At 44.6% G+C, this 19,335-nt stretch overlaps 4 protein-coding genes and 2 long non-coding RNA genes across 8 annotated transcripts; 4 read left to right on the top strand and 2 right to left on the bottom strand.

Moving 5' to 3' along the window:
• Positions 1 to 99: 99 nt before the first annotated feature.
• LOC136191192 (uncharacterized) lies at positions 100 to 1,183 on the bottom strand. Of its 2 annotated transcripts, none has more exons than XM_065979499.1 (5): positions 960 to 1,183; positions 794 to 895; positions 581 to 742; positions 463 to 524; positions 100 to 408 (listed from the first exon to the last, which is right to left on the bottom strand). In XM_065979499.1, exons 1-5 carry the CDS (start codon positions 1,072 to 1,074, stop codon positions 241 to 243), a joined length of 609 nt encoding a protein of 202 aa, XP_065835571.1. In that variant the 5' UTR covers positions 1,075 to 1,183; the 3' UTR covers positions 100 to 240. The 2 variants fall into 2 exon arrangements, with proteins under 2 accessions (XP_065835571.1, XP_065835572.1); XM_065979500.1 differs by having other exon boundaries at positions 581 to 733.
• A 1,185-nt stretch (positions 1,184 to 2,368) lies between these two features.
• LOC136191188 (uncharacterized) lies at positions 2,369 to 8,419 on the top strand. Of its 2 annotated transcripts, none has more exons than XM_065979493.1 (22): positions 2,369 to 2,659; positions 2,716 to 2,947; positions 3,003 to 3,074; positions 3,127 to 3,186; positions 3,242 to 3,328; positions 3,378 to 3,449; positions 3,515 to 3,586; positions 3,641 to 3,721; positions 3,770 to 3,838; positions 3,882 to 3,962; positions 4,013 to 4,084; positions 4,147 to 4,218; positions 4,273 to 4,344; positions 4,397 to 4,465; positions 4,527 to 4,598; positions 4,651 to 4,722; positions 4,782 to 4,859; positions 4,908 to 4,964; positions 5,018 to 5,232; positions 5,291 to 7,045; positions 7,095 to 7,233; positions 7,284 to 8,419. In XM_065979493.1, exons 1-22 carry the CDS (start codon positions 2,623 to 2,625, stop codon positions 7,375 to 7,377), a joined length of 3,630 nt encoding a protein of 1,209 aa, XP_065835565.1. In that variant the 5' UTR covers positions 2,369 to 2,622; the 3' UTR covers positions 7,378 to 8,419. The 2 variants fall into 2 exon arrangements, with proteins under 2 accessions (XP_065835565.1, XP_065835566.1); XM_065979494.1 differs by having other exon boundaries at positions 2,374 to 2,659; positions 3,891 to 3,962.
• A 4,265-nt stretch (positions 8,420 to 12,684) lies between these two features.
• LOC136191182 (uncharacterized) lies at positions 12,685 to 13,621 on the bottom strand. Its single transcript, XM_065979489.1, has 5 exons — positions 13,492 to 13,621; positions 13,329 to 13,430; positions 13,114 to 13,266; positions 13,001 to 13,062; positions 12,685 to 12,948 (listed from the first exon to the last, which is right to left on the bottom strand). The coding sequence occupies exons 1-5, from the start codon at positions 13,502 to 13,504 to the stop codon at positions 12,787 to 12,789; spliced, it is 492 nt and encodes a 163-aa protein (XP_065835561.1). The 5' UTR covers positions 13,505 to 13,621; the 3' UTR covers positions 12,685 to 12,786.
• A 774-nt stretch (positions 13,622 to 14,395) lies between these two features.
• On the top strand, positions 14,396 to 14,708 carry LOC136191134 (uncharacterized). Its single transcript, XR_010670761.1, has 3 exons — positions 14,396 to 14,442; positions 14,499 to 14,585; positions 14,637 to 14,708. It is a non-coding gene; the product is annotated as an uncharacterized lncRNA (long non-coding RNA).
• Positions 14,709 to 15,723: 1,015 nt separating this feature from the next.
• On the top strand, positions 15,724 to 16,291 carry LOC136191191 (uncharacterized). Its single transcript, XR_010670791.1, has 5 exons — positions 15,724 to 15,841; positions 15,890 to 15,961; positions 16,021 to 16,098; positions 16,148 to 16,204; positions 16,258 to 16,291. It is a non-coding gene; the product is annotated as an uncharacterized lncRNA (long non-coding RNA).
• A 30-nt stretch (positions 16,292 to 16,321) lies between these two features.
• Positions 16,322 to 18,561, top strand: LOC136191447 (putative leucine-rich repeat-containing protein DDB_G0281931). Its single transcript, XM_065979771.1, has 4 exons — positions 16,322 to 16,460; positions 16,519 to 18,273; positions 18,323 to 18,387; positions 18,420 to 18,561. The coding sequence occupies exons 1-4, from the start codon at positions 16,322 to 16,324 to the stop codon at positions 18,495 to 18,497; spliced, it is 2,037 nt and encodes a 678-aa protein (XP_065835843.1). The 3' UTR covers positions 18,498 to 18,561.
• The last annotated feature ends 774 nt before the right edge of the window (positions 18,562 to 19,335 follow it).

Genomic DNA, 19,335 nt, shown 5'->3' with positions numbered 1-19,335 from the left:
AGTTGTGTTTTTGTAGGCAAAAGCGCTAATTTGAGAACGCCACGTGTAAAGAGCCATTGCCGTGTTTGCGAAAAACTGCGCAGCGATGCAAAACAATGAATAAATATCGTCGGATACAAATAGCCTTATAAAACGGTAGGAGCACGATAGATGACGTCACAATTTACGAGAATGAACATATAGAGTAGACAAAATACATTTGACGGAACTTGCCTGAACACACCAAAGAGAGTGATGCAATCATTGCCCACACTGTCCCGAAGAAGGAAAAAGTCTCTTTGTCTTCTTCGCCGCATAAGCATTTGCCGGAGAGAAATCTCTTGTGGTGTTTTTGGTCAAGGTGAATCTCACACAAGCGAGAATTTTCTTGTCAAAGCTCATGATTTTGACAGTAACGTTTCCGCTTACCTATACTCAGTCACCGATGAAATACAAACAGTATTTCTAATTAGTTAATCTTACAACAGTGCTAAGCGCTGCTTCTACGTCTTCATTGCTGTATGGCCATGCATAAGTTGTAGGTTCTAAACTTAGTTTAATTAACATTTCGATTCTTTTTTTAACAGAAGAACTAACTCACTAAACGCTGGAATAGGGCAAATCTTGTTTTCCCAACGGGTCTTATCGTCGGTTCCGCACAGGTAATCGGTCACAGCGCAATGAATAGTCTCATTAGAAGACGCCATGACGCCAAAGGCGTCAATAGAGGTACTTAGGTCGGTTAGATTTGTTGCTATAGAGACTAGTTTAGAAGCTGGTGACTTCATGCAGCCTAGCAAGGATTCAGTCTCACTTGGCAGTAGAGTAACGTTTAGCAAAACGATTTGAGAGCCCGGCTGAATTGGCCAGTTACTGACACTAACGTTGAAGTACTGGAGTTCTTTCCCCAGATCGGCTAAAATTTTTTAGTTAGACCTAAGTCGAAACAGTATACGTCCGCTGCTGTGCATGTTACTTACCGCACGGCTTCCCGCATATGTCTTTGAAGCAAGGTAAATTGTAACCAGCAAACTCTCCCCAAGTGTCGTGCGAAAGGGCAAAGAGGAGAACGCAGGAAAAGGCAGCACGAAACATGGTCTCGACAAAGACTTTCGAGTATAGAGCGTGTCAGCAGATACTGAAAGTTTCGCAGGGAAACTCCCGCGACCTTTCCCCGTCACGCGATTCTTCACCTTTGTAGCCTCTCCCCCACTCTAATTTCGACTTCTCAACGGTACCTATACGCTTAATCGTAGCACGGATTGTAGAGAACTGGATATGAAACGCACGCACGCTAGTGGGATCATCCTTGACATGGTCACGTGACCGATCTTGCCCGGATTGCTAACCCAGTTGCCTCCGTTGCCTCCCCGGTTTGACAATGGCAAAATTCGCACATGCTTAGTCCTTAACGTTTTCATGAAAAAACAACCCATTTTTAACTAAGCAGTGACAGGTAACATTGAATTGTTCCCAAAGGTCACGGTACAGTAGTGTAGAGAACCGAAAAGTAGCAAAGCGCAGAGAGACTAACTATTAGAAGCTTAGAGGAAGCATACCTAGCCTTTCTCGCTCTGCTGCTTGTCTGTTAATTAATTCCGCTCAGCATTTTTTCGACCTCTTTCTAGCGCAAACCCGCTCGTTCATATATTAGTCGGGGTTGTAGGGCCATTCTACAGTGGCAGTTCTATCTACTAAAACTACAGTATGCGGCTGACTCTCTACAGTTCTCCCAGAAATGCTACACAAACTCCTTCACCATTCCGAGCATAAAAATGCCCGTACTCGGCTATAACGCGACGAAACCGGCCTTGCTTGTGGACAAAGCCACAGCAAGGATCATTATTAAACCGTTCCTTATCTTACTGGCGACGCAAACGTAAGCGAATTGACGAAAACGCTACACAACCCCTTCCGAAGTAGGTCTCGTGAGAAAACGCGTGAAAACGCTCTTACGAAACCTCCAATAATTTAGGCAAATGGTGCGCTAGGTACTTCGAAGATGTAGGCATCGATTTACGTTAATCATAGACGGGTGGCGATTAATCCCTTTAGTCAAACAGGACTTGAGTGTGCCAAGCACAAGCGGAGACACGGGGGCGGGGCATGTCACGGATGATCCCACGCAACATACGGTAGCGTGCGTGCGTTTCATATCCAGTTCTCTACAATCCGTGATCGTAGCGCCTAGAGCTATAAAGATATCAGTCAGGAAAGACTTATGCCGGTAATGATTGACCAAACCCTTGAAGCACATAGTGTGATTTCGCTCGTTCAAAGCAAAACAGAACTGAAATCATCTGTGCATGTGGGAACTCCCTTTGGGAACTTCCCTTTGCTCACGTACGAAGGCGGCACGAAACATAGTCTCGGTATAATGACTTTCGAGTATAGAGAGTGTCAACAGACACTGAAAGTTTTGCAGGGAAATTCCCCGTCACGCGATTCTTCACCTTTGTAGCCTCTCCCCCACACTAATTTCGATCTCTCAACGGTACGCTTAATCGTAGCGCCTAGAGCTATAAACATATATCAGTCAAGAATGACTTGCATGTAATGATTGACTTTGCAAACCCTTGAAGCACATAGTGTGATTTCACTTGTTCAAAGTCAAACAGAACTGAAAGTACAAATCATCTCTGCATGTGGGAGCTCCCTTTGGGAACTTCCCTTTGCTCACGTACGTACTTAGTATTCGTGCTCTTGCGTCACTTGCTCATTCGACTGTTTTTTCAGCTAGCGGTGTTATGAGTCGAATTGCGTCAGTACTGAGCTTCGTCTGCTTGCTATTGGCTATTTCGACCAACTGTATCCATTACAATGAGACGTTGAGTTTTGATGTGTTCAAAAACTGCAAATGCACCCCAGTCAATGACGGTTACTTTGACGTCAATTGTACGGCTCGGCTTCCCAAACTGGGAGGCTCGTTGCCTCCCAATTGGGCGTTTCCTGCGAACATGCTTTCCTTGTACGCTTTCTATATAAGAGTACAATGTTTCTTACACGAGTTTGTGTCCATACAGTGATTTCAGCAACAACGAAATTACGTCTGTCGATGCAGATTATTTTCTTCGTTTCAAAAGCCTATATATGATGCAAGAATTTGTTCGGAGATACCGAGTTAGTGTATGGAATTTTATCTGACAGGCTCGGAACCAGAAACAAATTAAGAAAAGCCTTTTCAATTCCACCGACTCTGCAGAGCCTGTAAGGGCATTTAATTCACTCGCAGGTGCAATTTAGAAAATATGTTTCAATTTAGAGACCTAAGTTTTAATCCTTTGCTGTCTGACGTAAGCGACATGTTCAATACAGCAATTCCGCATCATTCGTTTCAATTGACCAGGCTGTAAGTACATTTAATCTTTATAGCATCGTGACATCTTGTTTATAACAAGATATATCACGAACTGCAATCTGACAACGCTGCCATCAGGATTCTTAAAAGATCTGCCCGTTCTTGATAAAATGTGTGCGCAAATACTTACATGCATGTGCTGTATATTTCGACATAAATTCTTTTAATTAATTGCAGATACCTCAAAGTCAACAAAATTTATGCTATAGAGGCAGGGGCGTTTCAGAATCTATCCTCCGTCACCGAAATGTATATAGGGATTATGCGTAACTGACTTGAACCATTGACATACAAATTTCGCAGTAATATGATGGAGAACCATCTGACTGTTTTGTCGGCTGCTTCATTTGTTAGTGTCGGATCGTGCTCAAACTTACTGGCTTTGTACAAAATTAAAAGTAGCTTTCAAATCATTTAAATTTGAGTTTTTAGGCGATTGGATACGAACCACCTTACTGAATTGCCCAGAAATGTGCTCAAACTTGACTGCTTGGGCCAATTGTACGGAATCAATTATTTTACGATAAAATATTAAAAAGGATAGTTCTCTCAGCTTAGCCGGAAGCAACAAGATATCGAAAGTTGCTCCAGACGCATTTGCGTCTCTGCCGCTGCTGCAAAATATGTTAGCTGTTCTTAATTGTATCCTACTGATTTTTCAAGTTGTTTCTATAGTAATCTTAGTCTAAATAAAATTACAAAGCTAGGTCCAGGAACGTTCAACCATTCTACACATTTTATGGGAATGTAAGAAATACTAGCACTAAATCTTGGCTGTGAAATGCATGGACATACTGTTTTCTATATAGAGATCTGTCAGGCAACCATCTTGAAATGATCGATGGGCTGCCGTTTGCTAACGGGACCACCGTCAGCGTAGCGTAAGACTGTACAAAAGTTTAAATATCTATTGCTTGAGACGTGACGATGCAAAGGAGCTTTCTCAACAATCGCCTGACAACTGTTGAGCCGTCTCTGTTCGATCGAGTTATGTTCGTTCAAAAGCTGTACGGTATAAATTCAACGTCGATTAATGCTCTGATTTTTTTCTGAAATCAGAGATCTTTCCGGAAACAAATTGACAAGTCTTCCGGAAACGTTTTCTAAGCAGACGAAACTTCATTACTTGTATTAAGAGTCAAAAAAGCTAGAATCGTGCTTTTAATTAATTGAGGTCTTCTTTGCTTAGTTTCTGTATGTTCAATAGTCTGAGAATAATTCAAGCTTCAAACTTTAGTAGCCTTTCTCAACTAGAGACACTGTACGTCATGCACGTGCAAATGTCAGGAGCGACGCGTAACGGTTTCTTTTAGTAATCTCATACACAACAACATTTCAAGGATTGAAAGCAAATCTTTTGCCTCGTTAAAGAAAATCAAAACAATGTGAATGCCATCTAATCTATATTTAGTTGACATTGAAAACGCGAAATTTTTTTTCAAAGATACTTGCAAGAAAATCCAACGTCCAACGTGACTCAAGATGCTCTGTTTCTTTCAAATGAGACTACTTTCGTTACAATGTAAGCAAAAGTGACAATGAAGCCGTAAAATAATTTAAATTTTTGAAGATTTTTAAACTGCACAAACTTAAAAGTGATTCCTACGTCTCAGCCCGGAGCTCGTTTGTAAGCAAGTTGCTTAGAAATTAAACGTGGCTCGTGCATTTGGCCGTTTACAGGCACTGCGTTGGAAAAACCAGCATTGCAAATTTCTCATTAAATGCAGCGGGAGCATATTATCTCATGCCAAGAGGATACGTCTGCTTTCATGTAGGCAACAACGGTGAGAACAGTTTTGAGTACAGATGCACCCAGTGCGACGTAGGAACAATATCTCGAGAATATCAGATTCAATTTCATCCTGATTCTTCAAAATGCATCAATTGCCCAGCCGGTAATACAATATTCATAAAACATCGATCTGCTGATAATCCTTGTTTAAATTAATCAAGGGGGGTATTACCAAGACAGAGCGGGCGCATACACGTATCAAAAATGTGTCAACGGGACGTTCGTCAGCCCATCATCTGCCCCCGGAAAAACAGCCGCTGACTGCAACGTATGCCCCGCAGGCACAAACACGACAATCCACGCCGGATATCGCGCGTGCAGCTGCCTAGCGAATTTCTCTCGCACTGACCGCTTTGGGCCGTGCCAAAGCTGCGACGCCAGCTTAGGCATGCAATGCGACGACGATTACCTAAGCGTCTTGCCCGGGTTTTGGTGGAGCTGGCACGGTTGGGATGAAAGCGAGAACGCGAGCAGTAGCGATGAAAATCTCTACGTCGAATTCGTGAAAAGTCTTACAATTAGAGACGATACCTATAGTAAAACGTTGACCAAGTTTACGCTTCCCTTGCCGAGGATTAATCCGTGCCCTATTAACGAAAGTTGCACGTCGACGGTGACTAGACGAATAAGTCGCACTGCTATGTGCGCCGAAGGGTACGAGGGAACGCTGTGCGGTCAATGCAGCGACAATTATTACACGTGGTTCCAGCGATGCAAAAAGTGTCCTGAAAAATGGCGAACGGCTCTACAACTCTTCTTTCTAGTCGTTCTACTCGGCGTCCTAGCCGCCGTTCTCTACGCCATCGATCGACTGAGAAATAGTCGCGACGATCTGATGGATCAAATCAGCTCCGCTTTGAAAATTATCGTCGGTTTTGTTCAGGTTATGTCCGCCGTGTTCGACGTTCTCTCCTACGTGCCCTGGCCACGCGCTCTCCTATCGATTGGACATTTTATGAAGCTACTCGAACTGAATATAATCGCCGTCGCGACGCCGATGTGTCTGAACAAGAACCTTCGATTCAACGCTCTGATGATTCCAATATTTAAATTCGCGTGTCAACTCGCTTTGCTCCTGTCGATCTGGGCCTACTACAAGGCGCGACGCCGGTACGTTATTTCGTGTAGCCGAGATCGAGACGCTGTCGAGACGAAGATCTCCAAGTCGAGAACGTCGTGTATGAGAAACAGTTGGTGGATATTATTTATTAGTTATCCGTCAACGGCTGCTTCTATAATGGCGACGTTTCCCTATAAAGACTGGACGTGCGTGAAAGTGTGTCTGAGAGAAGCGAATTCGACGGGAAACGCTTCGAATGGAACGGAAAATGGCGAAGACTGCAGGTGGCTACTAAAGGAGGACTATAGTGTCGTGTGCAATTATTCAATGTCCACTGCCTTGTGGATCCTTTGCTGGGCACTGCTAGCCTATGTTATTATACTGCCTGCCCTACTTTTTGTTGGGTTAGAGGTTCGACGGCGTAAGACGCTTCCTGACGCGATTTTGAAGAAGTACGCGTTCGTTAGCGATTTCGTGAAGAGCCTTCGATTTCTCGACAGTAATTACAAAAGCGAATATTGGTATTGGGAAGTGGTGGAAATTGGACGAAAATTCTTTCTCACCGTTGGCATGGGTTTCTTCGGACGTCAAAGTCATTCGGGAATTGCACTGGCCATGTTACTCGCTACTCTATTCCTCGTTCTTCACGCCCAGTTGAAACCCATCAAGCGTAGTTTTGGACATTGGCTGCAGCTAATCGCTCTCGGCGTTATTTTGATTAATCTAATGATGGGGACCCTGGTTCTGCTCTCGTTCACTGACGAACAAGATCCTGGTTACAATAGTCTCGTTGATCAGAAAGCCTTTAGTGCTATCGTTATTGCTGCCAATAGCGTCTTTCTTCTCTTCGTTGCAGGTAAATTATGTTAATTATAATTATTTGGGATTCTTGACTATGTTTTCAGGGCGGGTTTTGACTGTTATTTTTACACTGGGGAAAAAGTTCGTCGAGTCTGAACATTGGAAAAATCGGCGCCGTTGTTCGTTCAAGAAGGCGGCGGCCTATGATAGTGACGGAGAACGTTCGGGACTTCTCAATTCATCGTAGTTTAGGATCCGTGCTATTTTTTCAATTGTCATATATCTTGTTCTAGGTCCTCTAATAATTGGAACAAGGCTTTGTTGGAATTGTTTACATTACAGGAGAGCATCATCTTCATGCGGCTGACTCTAGGCGACGGTACCTAACACACCACTCTGTCGCCACCCGGCATCCTCGGCGTGGGGCGACCCGTGAGAGGTCGTGCCATACATCATTCAGCGCAGCCTCTGCCCCCTCCCGCGGGCGCAACTCATTTTGGCTACGAGCACCGAAAGAAGCATAAATTGTTCTCTCAAACAGTCTGACTGGATTGGTTAGGTGACGTGAAAGTGCTCCCATTCATACGCGCGGAGTGAATTGAACCGAAGATAATGATAAAGATAATGCGACGCTCGTGAGCGAAGATACTTCCTCTATTCTCTAAAAAAAAAGCATGAAATGAAAAAATAGAAATTGGCGGGTGAGCATGGTGGGCGAGAAATCAACGATTGTCCTTTTCTAGCAACGATACGGGTTCACCATCATCCAAAAAGAAATAAACGTCGAGAAATCCCGGCAAGTTTGGGACTGTTTATACGCATCCATTCAAGCGCAACACCGCAGGTGCGGGATAAGAAGAAATCAAATACTACAGGCGGCCTTGAAGCAGAAAGCTGGAACTAGGAGCACGGCCTAGCTTATAGATCACAAGGCTGAGTGGCTGCTTCATCGGCTCGTCTGGCTGACGTCAAAATAGTGATCACGTTGACGCCAAAGAACAACGCTGATAGATTCCTTTACTCGTTTATCTGAGGATCGTGAGGGGCCCCTAATGCACGAAGGCGAGGAGACGTCGACAATATGTTTGTTTCTGCTACATAGGCTCTCTAGTTCGCCGCTCGATCGGAAAGTAAAAGCATTTCTCGCGAGTAAAGCAACAGCGCGTAGCTCGCTATAGGTCTACAGCTACGACGAAGCGCCTTTAACGACGTATGCCATGCCAACGCCTACCTGCCTTGTAGAAAGAGAAGTTTTGCGCTTGTCTAGGATGGCGTAAGACAAAGGATGGCTTAGGTAGACGGAGATGCCCACGGAGAACTCGAAGAATCAGCCATTACGTCGGACATCAAGCAAAAAAAGATTCCCGGATGCCAGAAAGTGTAACTTTTAATAAGTCTTAAAATTTTTCTCTCCGTATTTGTTGCATATCTTGTAAAGTAAGTGTGTTAGAGCTCTTTCGCTTCGCATTCCAATTGTAGAACACAGTTGCAAAATAATTGGATATTACGTGTCAAGTTCGTGCACGTTGTTCTTGAAAATAGTCTGAACTGCCTTTATTATGACATACTTTGCTTTTCCGGCGCTCCTAGCTAGCAGCCGTAAAACAAACTGCACCGCTGTTAGTTAGTGTACACGTCTCTGCCGCCTCGAGGCGGCCTGTGCGACGGACGACGATCGCAGCCAGCGTTCTATCCATCTTTGGCAGTCAGCAACTCAACTGCCTCATTCAACACTGCAACAGCAGTGATCATCGACGGTGACCGTTCTGTGGCAGTATATACTTTAAGAAAATAATGTGGTAGAAAGCGGGGTATATCACATATCCAAACGCTAGTTCAAACTTGATGGTCAATTACGACAGGTAGCACTTATTTGAAGTTTTCCGTGAACCAAATGCAAGTGTGCAAACTTCAAACAATACATTTCCAACAACGAGATATACGGGTCTGCTTCTCTTATGCAAATTACAACAGCGATGAGTACCTCGGATCAGCTTCTTAGCGCTCTTAGGCGTGGAGAGAACGTAACATACAAAAATTTCGTTTACCGAATAAAAACTGTCGGCCACATGAAAGACGATTATCGGTAAGTAAGTATACTACTGTACGTACGTACGTACGCAGTTCGAAGGATTAGCGTGGCCCTGGTTGTTTCCTAGCTGGTATTGTTCAGACCGGTCTAACGATGAAGATGCAGTCCTCTGTATAGAAGGTGATAATGAGGCTATTTTGGAAAGTGATAGCCTTCCGTTTGACGTTTCAAGCCTGACTGAAGTATCGGCCTTAATTAAGTATTGAATGTGTCGCTGCACGAAATGTTTCACTAGCGAGTATGCGCGGCATTACACGAGTTCAAATAGGCCAAATGGAGAAGGCCAGTCGGTATTACTACTCTCTACCACTTCTGCCTTCACGTCTCAAGGAACTATGTTTAATCCTTGTTCACGAAGATGACATTATAGGTGCAGTAGAGTCGCAAACAGAACTACGCTCTCTAACCATCAAAAGAAGTACACTCAACAAGTATGCAGCACTGATCGCTCCAATACGAAACAGCAGATTCGAGAGTAAGCCTCAAGAAAAGTGGTCCAACTTAGAATCTCACATCCCACTCAACGTTGACATGACGACGACGAGTCTTTGTAGTCGAGATTCGAAAGAATGTCGAGGGACGACGTCTCGTTTGAATAATCGATTAGCGGTAGACGAATGACTTTTGTTGCGAGATTTTCCGCGTGATGTCGACGAGACGTTTCGTCGTGTTTGATCCACTGGTGAAGAATGCCAACGACGTCGTTTTCGACTCGCACGCCGAGTTCGTCGTGACTCAAAAGCCGGGTCACGTGGTCGACGGAGAGAAGACGGAAGTCGTCGGTGTCGACTAATTTCATTATATTCACAGCGGAAATTCGATCGCAAAGTCGACGTAATGTCGAGTCGTCGTATTGATGAGCAAATGTGGCGTAACTTAGACAATTCGACAAATTGACGTGAAGTTTGATCCAGTCACTGCACATCTGCAGAAGACGATCGAACTGTAGATAGTGAGCCCCTTCGTAAAGGCATTGGACGTCGTGGAGAGTCGCACGACATTCGATTTTTCCCCTGTAAGCGTACTCGATTAGATGCTTCAGAACGGCGTCGTCGATGTTGCTAATGGTGATTTCGGGCTTTTGACTCTCCGTCGAACATCGCACGAAAGTAGGGGCTCGCGGCGGCGAGCATTATTCGGTGCGCTGGATGTCGTTCGCCTTCTTTGCCGACGATGATGACGTCGCATAGGTAATTTGACAGTCGAAAGGAGTCGCATTGCTCTCGTGCAAAGGATGAGCAGCCTTCCGCTTCGAATGAGATCGTTTCTTCCATTTTCGTCGAAGCGACGTTCCGGGTTCGAGCGAGCAGAGTCACCCGTATAATCTCTCCGGGATAATTATGTCAGACGAAACCGGTTCAGTACTTGCTATATTTGGTCGATCAACCACAGCCATGGTTAGCCAGATTTCAAAATTAATTAAGAATTCTGACAAACTCCGCTGTGGGCGGATAATCAATACGATGACGTCATTAACAGCGCGTATAAGTAATTGATCATTCCGTGGCCAGATTAGGACATTACTTCTATGAAACCCCAACCTAAGAATTGCGCACGATTAAGGGACTATAACGCCCCTAAACCGCCTCACTTTCCAACTACTCTCCTGCATCTGTCCCGTCCACATAACACGAGCCAATATCTCCTCAACAGTGTCGCACAGCTCGCCGCAAACAGCCTTCTCCGCCGTTTTGAATCTTCGCGTGACGAATTTGTGCGTGAAGGTTGCTGCCCTTGTACGCTCTCTAGAGACTCCGGGGGGACGGATTGCCGACCTAATTGTTCTCATGTTTGCCGACAGCGGCGCCAAGCCAACCGCAAACGTATTCAAAATTAGAACGACGAAGTGATGAGTTTCACTAGACCCTAATCGAACGTGTGAAAGCAAGTAGGTCCCGCCATCTCCATGGGAAACGACACTTACGTACGTCTCTCTTCTAAATCATGCATGATGCTCTACGCTAGTACTATCTTTATGGCATTCGGACAGATCCACTTACTTTGAACAATCGAGTAAAGTGCGTCCTCCGATTGAGTCGCCGTTTCATTCAAACGTCGTTGTAGTCCTCGCAAGGGTCTGACACGAAGCCTCGTGAACAAGAATACGTACAAAAAGGAACGTTACACGAATTCAATCTGTCGCTTATCAGAATTCAATTAATGTAAGGCAATGGAGCCGACCAATTGGCGCCAAGCGAATTAACCGAATAATGTGCATGCTTCTCTCGTCGTGAGTACGTGTGCCGCTATATACTCCAAGCGCTTAGCCTGCAAACAGTCAGTCGCGCGCCCGATCCCACAATGATGACAAAGATTGCAGTTGCTCTGAGCGTCTTTCTGTCTCTCTTCGCTTCGTACAACTTCACCGCCGTTCGCATCACCTCGTACCAGTACGAGTGCCGCAGCGAAGGCGACCAATGCGTTCCGCCTCCGAAAAATGCGACAGAGCTGAGCGCGGGAAGCTGCTGCGAAGGTCTCGCCTGCACAGACGTGGGCGACAATGAAAATCGGTGTACGAGCATCAGCGAAGGATGCTGGTCCACGGGGACTACGTGCGTCTGCTGGCCGGTCTATTCTTGCGGTTCGTGCTGCAATAGCAACGTTTGTCACGGAGCTCCCGTAGGCACTTGTGGCTGATTGGCATGCGCAGTGTTCGAGGCAAAAAAGGAGCCACGCCCACGCAGAGCTCCGAGAGACGCTTTCTCTGGATGTCAAGTCGTTTATTATTATATGTGTCGCGTGTTCTTGATGTCGTTTTCGTGTTTGAGCTTCGCTTTGTTTGTCGTTCGGCGAATAATCGGCATGTGGAATAAATTCGCTCTATGCATTCGAGTCGCGCTGCATGTGTCCGCGCGATATGTGCACGTGCCTTGGGCTCTTCGCTCCTGGCTCTGTACGTCAAATCATAGATCTACATCTATGGTCAAATGAGCTGTTTGAACGCTCCGCTGGACGCATTTCCGTCGAACGGAAGACTATTCTGGGCTGCGATAACGGGTCAGATTGAGGTACGCGAACGCCTATACCTACGTGCCTTGTAGAAAGAAAACGCTCATCTATGTTGCTGCAAGACGAAGGATGGCTTAGCGAGACGGAGATGCTCCAGCACAGAGCTAGAGAATCGGTTGCAGCCAAAGGAGATCCCGGATAATCAGTGTACTTCACCGTGGACAAATAAATGTCGTATTTTTTAGGAACCGATAACACTACTTTAGGATTGCTACTCAAATTAATTAATTAATAATGTTACCTACAAGCGCTGATGTCACGTCTCATAACTATAATGATTGGTCATTCAGCCTACTATAACGTGTCTACCATGTTTACTTCATCATCTAAAGAGAGATTCCAGTTGGAGCTACGTAGGTATCCTAATATTCGTTGGAATAGCCTCTAAGAACGCAAGCTGATAGCATAAGAATATGACGATAAGCAGTTGTGTTTTTGTAGGAAAAAACGCTAATTCGAGAACGCCACGTGTAAAGAGCCATTGCAGTGTTTGCGAAAAACTGCGTTTTCAACGTTATCGCAGCGATGCAATACAATGAATACATATCGTCGGATACAAATAGCCTTATAAAACGGTAGGAGCACGATCACAATTTACGAGACTGAACATATAGAGTAGATAAAATAAATTTGACGGAACTTGCCTGAACACACCAAAGAGAGCGATGCAAAATTCTTACCCAGAACATCGCTCATCACCCACACTGTCCCAAAGAACGAAAGAGTCTCTTTGTCTTCTTCGCATAAGCATTTGCCGGAGAGAAATCTCTTTTGGTGTTTTTGGTCAAGGTGAGTCTCGCACAAGCGAGAATTTTCTTGTCAAAGCTTATGATTTTGACAGTAGCGTTTCCGCTTACCTACTCAGTCAGCGATGAAATGCAAACAGTATTTCTAATTAGTTAATCTTACAACAGTGCTAAGCGCTTCTTCTACGTCTTCATTGCCGTATTGCCATGCATAAGTTGTAGGTTCTAAACTTAGTTTAATTAACATTTCGGTTCTTTTTTAACAGAAGAACTCACTAAACGCTGGAATAGGGCAAATCTTGTTTTCCCAAAGGCTCGGATCGTCGGTTCCGCACAGGTTATCGGTCACGGCGCAATGAATAGTCTCATCAGAAGACGCCATGACGCAAAAGGCGTCTATAGATGTACTTAGGTCGGTTAGATTTGTTGCTATATAGAGACTAGTTTAGAAGCTGGTGACTTCATGCAGCCTAGCAAGGATTCAGTCTCACTTGGCTGTAGAGTAACGTTCAGCGAAACGATTTGAGAGCCCGGCTGAATTGGCCAGTTACTGACAGTAACGTTGAAGTACTGGAGTTCTTTCCCCAGATCGGCTAAAATTTTTTAGTTAGACATAAGTCGAAACCGTATACGTCCCCTGTTTGTGTTACGTACCGCACGGCTTCATGCATATATCTTTGAAGCAAGGTAAATTGTAACCAGCAAACTCTCCCCAAGTGTCGTGCGAAAGGGCAAAGAGGAGAACGCAGGAAAGGCAGCACGAAACAGGGTCTCGATAACGACTTTCGAGTATAGAGCGTGTCAGCAGATACTGAAAGTTTTGCAGGGAAACTCGATTCTTCACCTTTGTAGCCTCTCCCCCACTCTAATTTCGACCTCTCAACGGTACCTATACGCTTAATCGTAGCGCCTAGAGCTATAAAGATATCAGTCAGGAAAGACTTATGCCGGTAATGATTGACCAAACCCTTGAAGCACATAGTGTGATTTCACTCGTTCAAAGTTAAACAGAACTGAAAGTACAAATCATCTCTGCATGTAGGAACTCCCTTTGGGAACTTCCCTTTGCTCACGTACGTACTTTTAGTATTCGTGCTCTTGCGTCACTTGCTCATTCGACTGTTGTTTCAGCTAGCGGTGTTATGAGTCGAATTGCGTCAGTACTGAGCTTCGTCTGCTTGCTATTGGCTATTTCGACCAACTGTATTCATTACAATGAGACTTTGAGTTTTGATCCGTTCAAAAACTGCACATGCGCCAAAGTCAACGGCGATTACTTTGACATCAATTGTACGGCTCGGCTTGCCAAACTGGGAGGCTCGTTGCCTCCCAATTCGGCGTTTCCTGCGAAAATGTTTTCCTTGTACGCTTTCTATATAAGACGAGTACAATGTTTCTTACATGAGTTTGTGCCCATACAGTGATTTCAGCAACAACGAAATTACGGCTGTCGATGCAAATTATTTTCTTCGTTTCAAAAGCCTATACATGATGCAAGAATTTGTTCAGAGATACCGAGTTAGTGTATGGAATTTTATCTGACAGACTCGGAGCCAAAAACAAATTGAAAAAGGCGTTTTCAATTCCACCGTCTCTGCAGAGCCTGTAAGGGCATTTAATTCACTCGCAGGTGTGATTTAGCAAAATCTGTTTCAATTTAGAGACCTAAGCTCTAATCCTTTGCTGTCTGACGTAAGCGACATGTTCAATACAGCAATTTCGCATCATTCGTTTCAATTGGTCAGGCTGTAAGTATACATTTAATCTTTATAGCATCGCAACATCTTGTTTATAACAAGATATCTCACGAACTGTAATCTGACAACGCTGCCATCAGGATTCTTAAAAGATCTGCCGGCTCTTGATAAAATGTGTGCGCAAATACTTACATGTGCTGTATTTCGATATAAATTCTTTTAATTAATTTCAGATACCTCCAAACCAGCAACATTCATGCTATAGGGCCAGGGGCGTTTCAGAATCTATCCTCCGTCACCGAACTGTATACAGGGCGCGACTGACTTGAACCATTGACATACAAATTTCGCAGTAATCTGATGGAGAACCATCTGACTGTTTTGTCGGCTACTTCATTTGTTGGTGTCGGATCGTGCTCGAACAAACTCTATTTGTACAAAATTAAATGTAGATTTCAAAATATTTAAATTTGAGTTTTTAGGCTATTGGACTACAACTACCTTACTGAATTGCCCAGCAATGTGCTCAAACTTGACTGCTTGGGCAAATTGTAAGGAATCAATTATTTTACGATGAAATATTAAAAAGTATAATTCTCTCAGCTTAGCCGTACACAACAAGATATCGAAAGTTGCTCCAGACGCATTTGCGTCTTTGCCGCGGCTGCAAAATATGTTAGCTGTTCTTAATTGTATCCTACTGATTTTTCAAGTTGTTTCTATAGTAATCTTAGTCAAAATTAAATTACAAAGCTATGTCCAGGAACGTTCTCCTATTCTACAGTTTTTATGGAAATGTAAGAAATACTAGCACTAAATCTTGGTTGTGAAATGCATGGAAATACTGTTTTCTGTAGAGATCTGTCAGGCAACCAACTTGAAATAATCGATGGGCTGCTGTTTGCTAACGGGACCACCGTATACGCAGCGTAAGACTGAACAAAAGTTTAAATATCTATTGCTTGAGACGTGACGATGCAAAGGAGTTTTCTCAACAATAGCCTGACAACTGTTGAGCCGTCTCTGTTCGATCGAGTTATGTTCGATCAGCTGTATGGGGTATAAATTCAACCTCGATTAATGATCTGATTTTTTCTGACATCAGAAATCTTTCCGGAAATAAATTGAAAAGTCTTCCGGAAACGTTCTCTAAGCAGACGAAACTTCAGTTCTTGTAATAAGAGTCAAAAAAGCTAGAATCGTGCTTTTAATTAATTAAGGTCTTCTTTGCTTAGTTTCTGTATGTTCAATAGTCTAAGAATAATTCAAGCTTCAAACTTTAGTAGCCTTTCTCAACTGGAGACACTGTACGTCACGTGCAAATGTCAGGAGCGACGCGTAACTGTTTCTTTTAGCAATCTCATAAACAACAACATTTCAAGGATTGAAAGCAAATCTTTTGCCTCGTTGGAGAAAATCAAAACAATGTGAACGCCATCTAATTAATATTTAGCTGAAATTGAAAACGCGAAATTTTCTCTCAAAGATACTTGCAAGAAAATCCAACGTCCAACGTGACTCAAGATGCTCTGCTTCTTTCAAATGCAACTACCGGCGTTACAATGTAAGCAGAAGTGACTATGAAGCCGTAAAAATAATTTAAATTTCTTAAGATTTTTAAACTGCACAAACTTAAAAGTGATTCCTACGTCTCAGCCCGGGGCTCGTTTGTAAGCAAGCTGCTTAGAAATTAAACGTGGCTTGTGCATTTGGCCGTTTATAGGCACTGCGTTGGAAAAACTAGCATTGCAAATTTCTCATTAAATGCAGCGGGAGCATATTATCTCATGCCAAGAGGATACGTCTGCTTTCATGTAGGCAACAACGGTGAGTACAGATGCACCCAGTGCGACGTAGGAACAAAATCTCAACAATATAAGATTCAATATCTTCCTGATTCTTCAAAATGCATCAATTGCTCAGCCGGTAATAGAATATTCATAAAACATCGATCTGCTGATAATCCTTGTTTTAATTAATCAAGGGGGGTATTACCAAGACAGAGCGGGCGCATACACATGTCAAAAATGTGTCAACGGGACGTTTGTCAGACCATCGTCTGCTCCCGGAAAAACGGCCGCTGACTGCAACGTATGCCCCGCAGGCACAAACACGACAATCCACGCCGGATATCGAGCGTGCAGCTGCCTACCGAATTTCTCTCGCACGGACCGCTTTGGGCCATGCCAAAGCTGCGACGCCAGCTTAGGCATGCAATGCGACGACGATTACCTAAGCGTCTTGCCCGGGTTTTGGTGGAGCTGGCACGGTTGGGATGAAAGCGACAACGCGAGCAGCAGTGATGAAAACCTCTACGTCGAATTCGTGAAAACTCTTACAATTAGGGACGATACCTATAGTAAAACGTTGACCAAGTTTACGCTTCCCTTGCCGAAAATTAATCCGTGTCCTATTATCGAAAGTTGCACGTCGACGGTGACTAGACGAATAAGTCGCAACGCTATGTGCGCCGAAGGGTATCAGGGAACGCTGTGCGGTCAATGCAGGGACAACTATTACACGTGGTTCCAACGATGCAAAAAGTGTCCTGAAAAATGGCGAACGGCTCTACAACTCTTCTTTCTAGTCGTTCTACTCGGCGTCCTAGCCGCCGTTCTCTACGCCATCGATCGACTGAGAAATAGTCGCGACGATCTGATGGATCAAATCAGCTCCGCTTTGAAAATTATCGTCGGTTTTGTTCAGGTTATGTCCGCCGTGTTCGACGTTCTCTCCTACGTGCCCTGGCCACGCGCTCTCCTATCGATTGGACATTTTATGAAGCTACTGGAACTGAATATAATCGCCGTCGTGACGCCGACGTGTCTGAACAAGAACCTTCGATTCAACGCTCTGATGATTCCAATATTTAAATTCGCGTGTCAACTCGCTTTGCTCCTGTCGATCTGGGCCTACTACAAGGCGCGACGCCGATACGTTATATCGTGTAGTCGAGATCGAGACGCTGTCGAGACGAAGATCTCCAAGTCGAGAACGTCGTGTATGAGAAACAGTTGGTGGATATTATTTATTAGTTATCCGTCAACGGCTGCTTCTATAATGGCGACGTTTCCCTATAAAGACTGGACGTGCATGAAAGTGTGTCTGAGAGAAGCGAATTCGACGGGAAACGCTTCGAATGGAACGGAAAATGGCGAAGACTGCAGGTGGCTACTAAAGGAGGACTATAGTGTCGTGTGCAATTATTCAATGTCCACTGCCTTGTGGATCCTTTGCTGGGCACTGTTAGCGTATGTTATTGTACTGCCTGCCCTACTTTTTGTTGGGTTAGAGGTTCGACGGCGTAAGACGCTTCCTGACGCGATTTTGAAGAAGTACGCGTTCGTTAGCGATTTCGTGAAGAGCCTTCGATTTCTCGACAGTAATTACAAAAGCGAATATTGGTATTGGGAAGTGGTGGAAATTGGACGAAAATTTCTTCTCACCGTTGGCATGGGTTTCTTCGGACGTCAAAGCCATTCGGGAATCGCACTGGCTATGTTACTCGCTACTCTATTCCTCGTTCTGCACGCCCAGTTGAAACCCATCAAGCGTAGCTTTGGACATTGGCTGCAGCTAATCGCTCTCAGCGTTATTTCGATTAATCTAATGATGGGGACCCTGGTTCTGCTCTCGTTCACTGACGAACAAGATCCTGGTTACAATAGTCTCGTTGATCAGAAGGCCTTTAGTGCTATCGTTATTGCTGCCAATAGCGTCTTTCTTCTCTTCGTTGCAGGTAAATTATGTTAATTATAATTATTTAGGATTCTTGACTATGTTTTCAGGGCGGGTTTTGACTGTTATTGTTACACTGGGGAAAAAGTTCGTCAAGTCTGAACGTTGGAAAAATTCAGTTCGTCAAGTCTGAACGTTGGAAAAATTCGGCGCCTTTGTTCGTTCAAGAAGGCGGGGGCCTATGATAGTGACGGGGAACGTTCGGGACTTCTCAATTCATCGTAGTTTAGGATCCGTGCTATTTTTTCAATTGTCGTATCTTGTTCTAGGTCCTCTCATAATTAGAACATGTTGGAATTGTTTATTTTACAGGAGAGCATCATCTTCATGCGGCTGACTCTAGGCGACGGTACTTAACACACCACTCTGTCGCCACCCGTAGCATCATCCTCGGCGTGGGGCGAGAGGTCGTGCCATACATCCTTCAAGCGCAACACCGCAGGGCCAGGCGCGGGATAAGAAGCAATCAAATACTACAGGCGGCCTTGAAGCAGAAAGTTGGAACTAGGAGCACGGCCTAGCTTAGATCACAAGGTTGAGTGGCTGCTTCATCGGCTCGTCTGGCTGACGTCAAAATAGTGATGAACAACGCTGATAGATTCGCTTACTCTTTTGTCTGAGGATCGAGGGGCAGGGGCACTGTCTCAAGCAGAAAAGATGGCGGCAGTTCTATGGGTCCCTAGCAAAAAAAACGCTGATTAACTGTGCTATTAGGCGACTCGCGATCGAGGGGCCGGCCTCCGATGAAGGAGGTCGATCAGGCCGGATCGATCGAGGAGACGCCGCCACTAAAAGCATTTGCTCTAGAAAGCTCCGTGACATTCTCGTGAGTAAAGGAACTGCGTGGTACCGTTACATAGAACGTCGGGCGTTTCTCAGTTGTTTGCGTAGCGACATGCAGGACGAGGAAGACCATTTTAGGCAGCGAAAACGGGTCGGATCAACGCCTATACCTACCTGCCATGTAGAAAAAGAAGATTGCGCTCGTCTACGACGAAGGATGGCTTCGCTAAACGGAGATGCCTACGGAGAAGCGTTTACGTGAAGCAAAAGGGATCCCGGA

Source organism: Oscarella lobularis, chromosome 9 (assembly GCF_947507565.1).
Source record: "Oscarella lobularis chromosome 9, ooOscLobu1.1, whole genome shotgun sequence".
NCBI classification, from domain to species: Eukaryota; Metazoa; Porifera; class Homoscleromorpha; order Homosclerophorida; family Oscarellidae; genus Oscarella; species Oscarella lobularis.
Note: the sequence above shows the minus strand (reverse complement) of the source record. Positions and strands in the feature narration are given on the sequence as shown.

Bases quoted from the DNA above. Each gene is read 5' to 3' on its own strand.
- LOC136191192 (XM_065979499.1), bottom strand. From the start codon at position 1,074: ATGTTTCGTGCTGCCTTTTCCTGCGTTCTCCTCTTTGCCCTTTCGCAC. The intron at 896-959 runs GTAAGTAACATG...AAAAAATTTTAG, and splicing joins CATATGCGGGAAGCCGTGCG to CCGATCTGGGGAAAGAACTC. The intron at 525-580 runs GTGAGTTAGTTC...AACTAAGTTTAG, and splicing joins TTGCCCTATTCCAGCGTTTA to AACCTACAACTTATGCATGG.
- LOC136191188 (XM_065979493.1), top strand. From the start codon at position 2,623: ATGTGGGAGCTCCCTTTGGGAACTTCCCTTTGCTCAC. The intron at 3,963-4,012 runs GTTAGCTGTTCT...TTGTTTCTATAG, and splicing joins CTGCCGCTGCTGCAAAATAT to TAATCTTAGTCTAAATAAAA. The intron at 4,085-4,146 runs GTAAGAAATACT...TTTTCTATATAG, and splicing joins TCTACACATTTTATGGGAAT to AGATCTGTCAGGCAACCATC.
- LOC136191182 (XM_065979489.1), bottom strand. The intron at 13,063-13,113 runs GTGAGTTCTTCT...AACTAAGTTTAG, and splicing joins TTGCCCTATTCCAGCGTTTA to AACCTACAACTTATGCATGG. The intron at 12,949-13,000 runs GTAAGATTAACT...CTGACTGAGTAG, and splicing joins AAGAAGCGCTTAGCACTGTT to GTAAGCGGAAACGCTACTGT.
- LOC136191447 (XM_065979771.1), top strand. From the start codon at position 16,322: ATGCCAAGAGGATACGTCTGCTTTCATGTAGGCAACAACGGTGAGTAC. The intron at 16,461-16,518 runs GTAATAGAATAT...TAATTAATCAAG, and splicing joins ATGCATCAATTGCTCAGCCG to GGGGGTATTACCAAGACAGA. The intron at 18,388-18,419 runs TCAGTTCGTCAA...GTTGGAAAAATT, and splicing joins AGTCTGAACGTTGGAAAAAT to CGGCGCCTTTGTTCGTTCAA.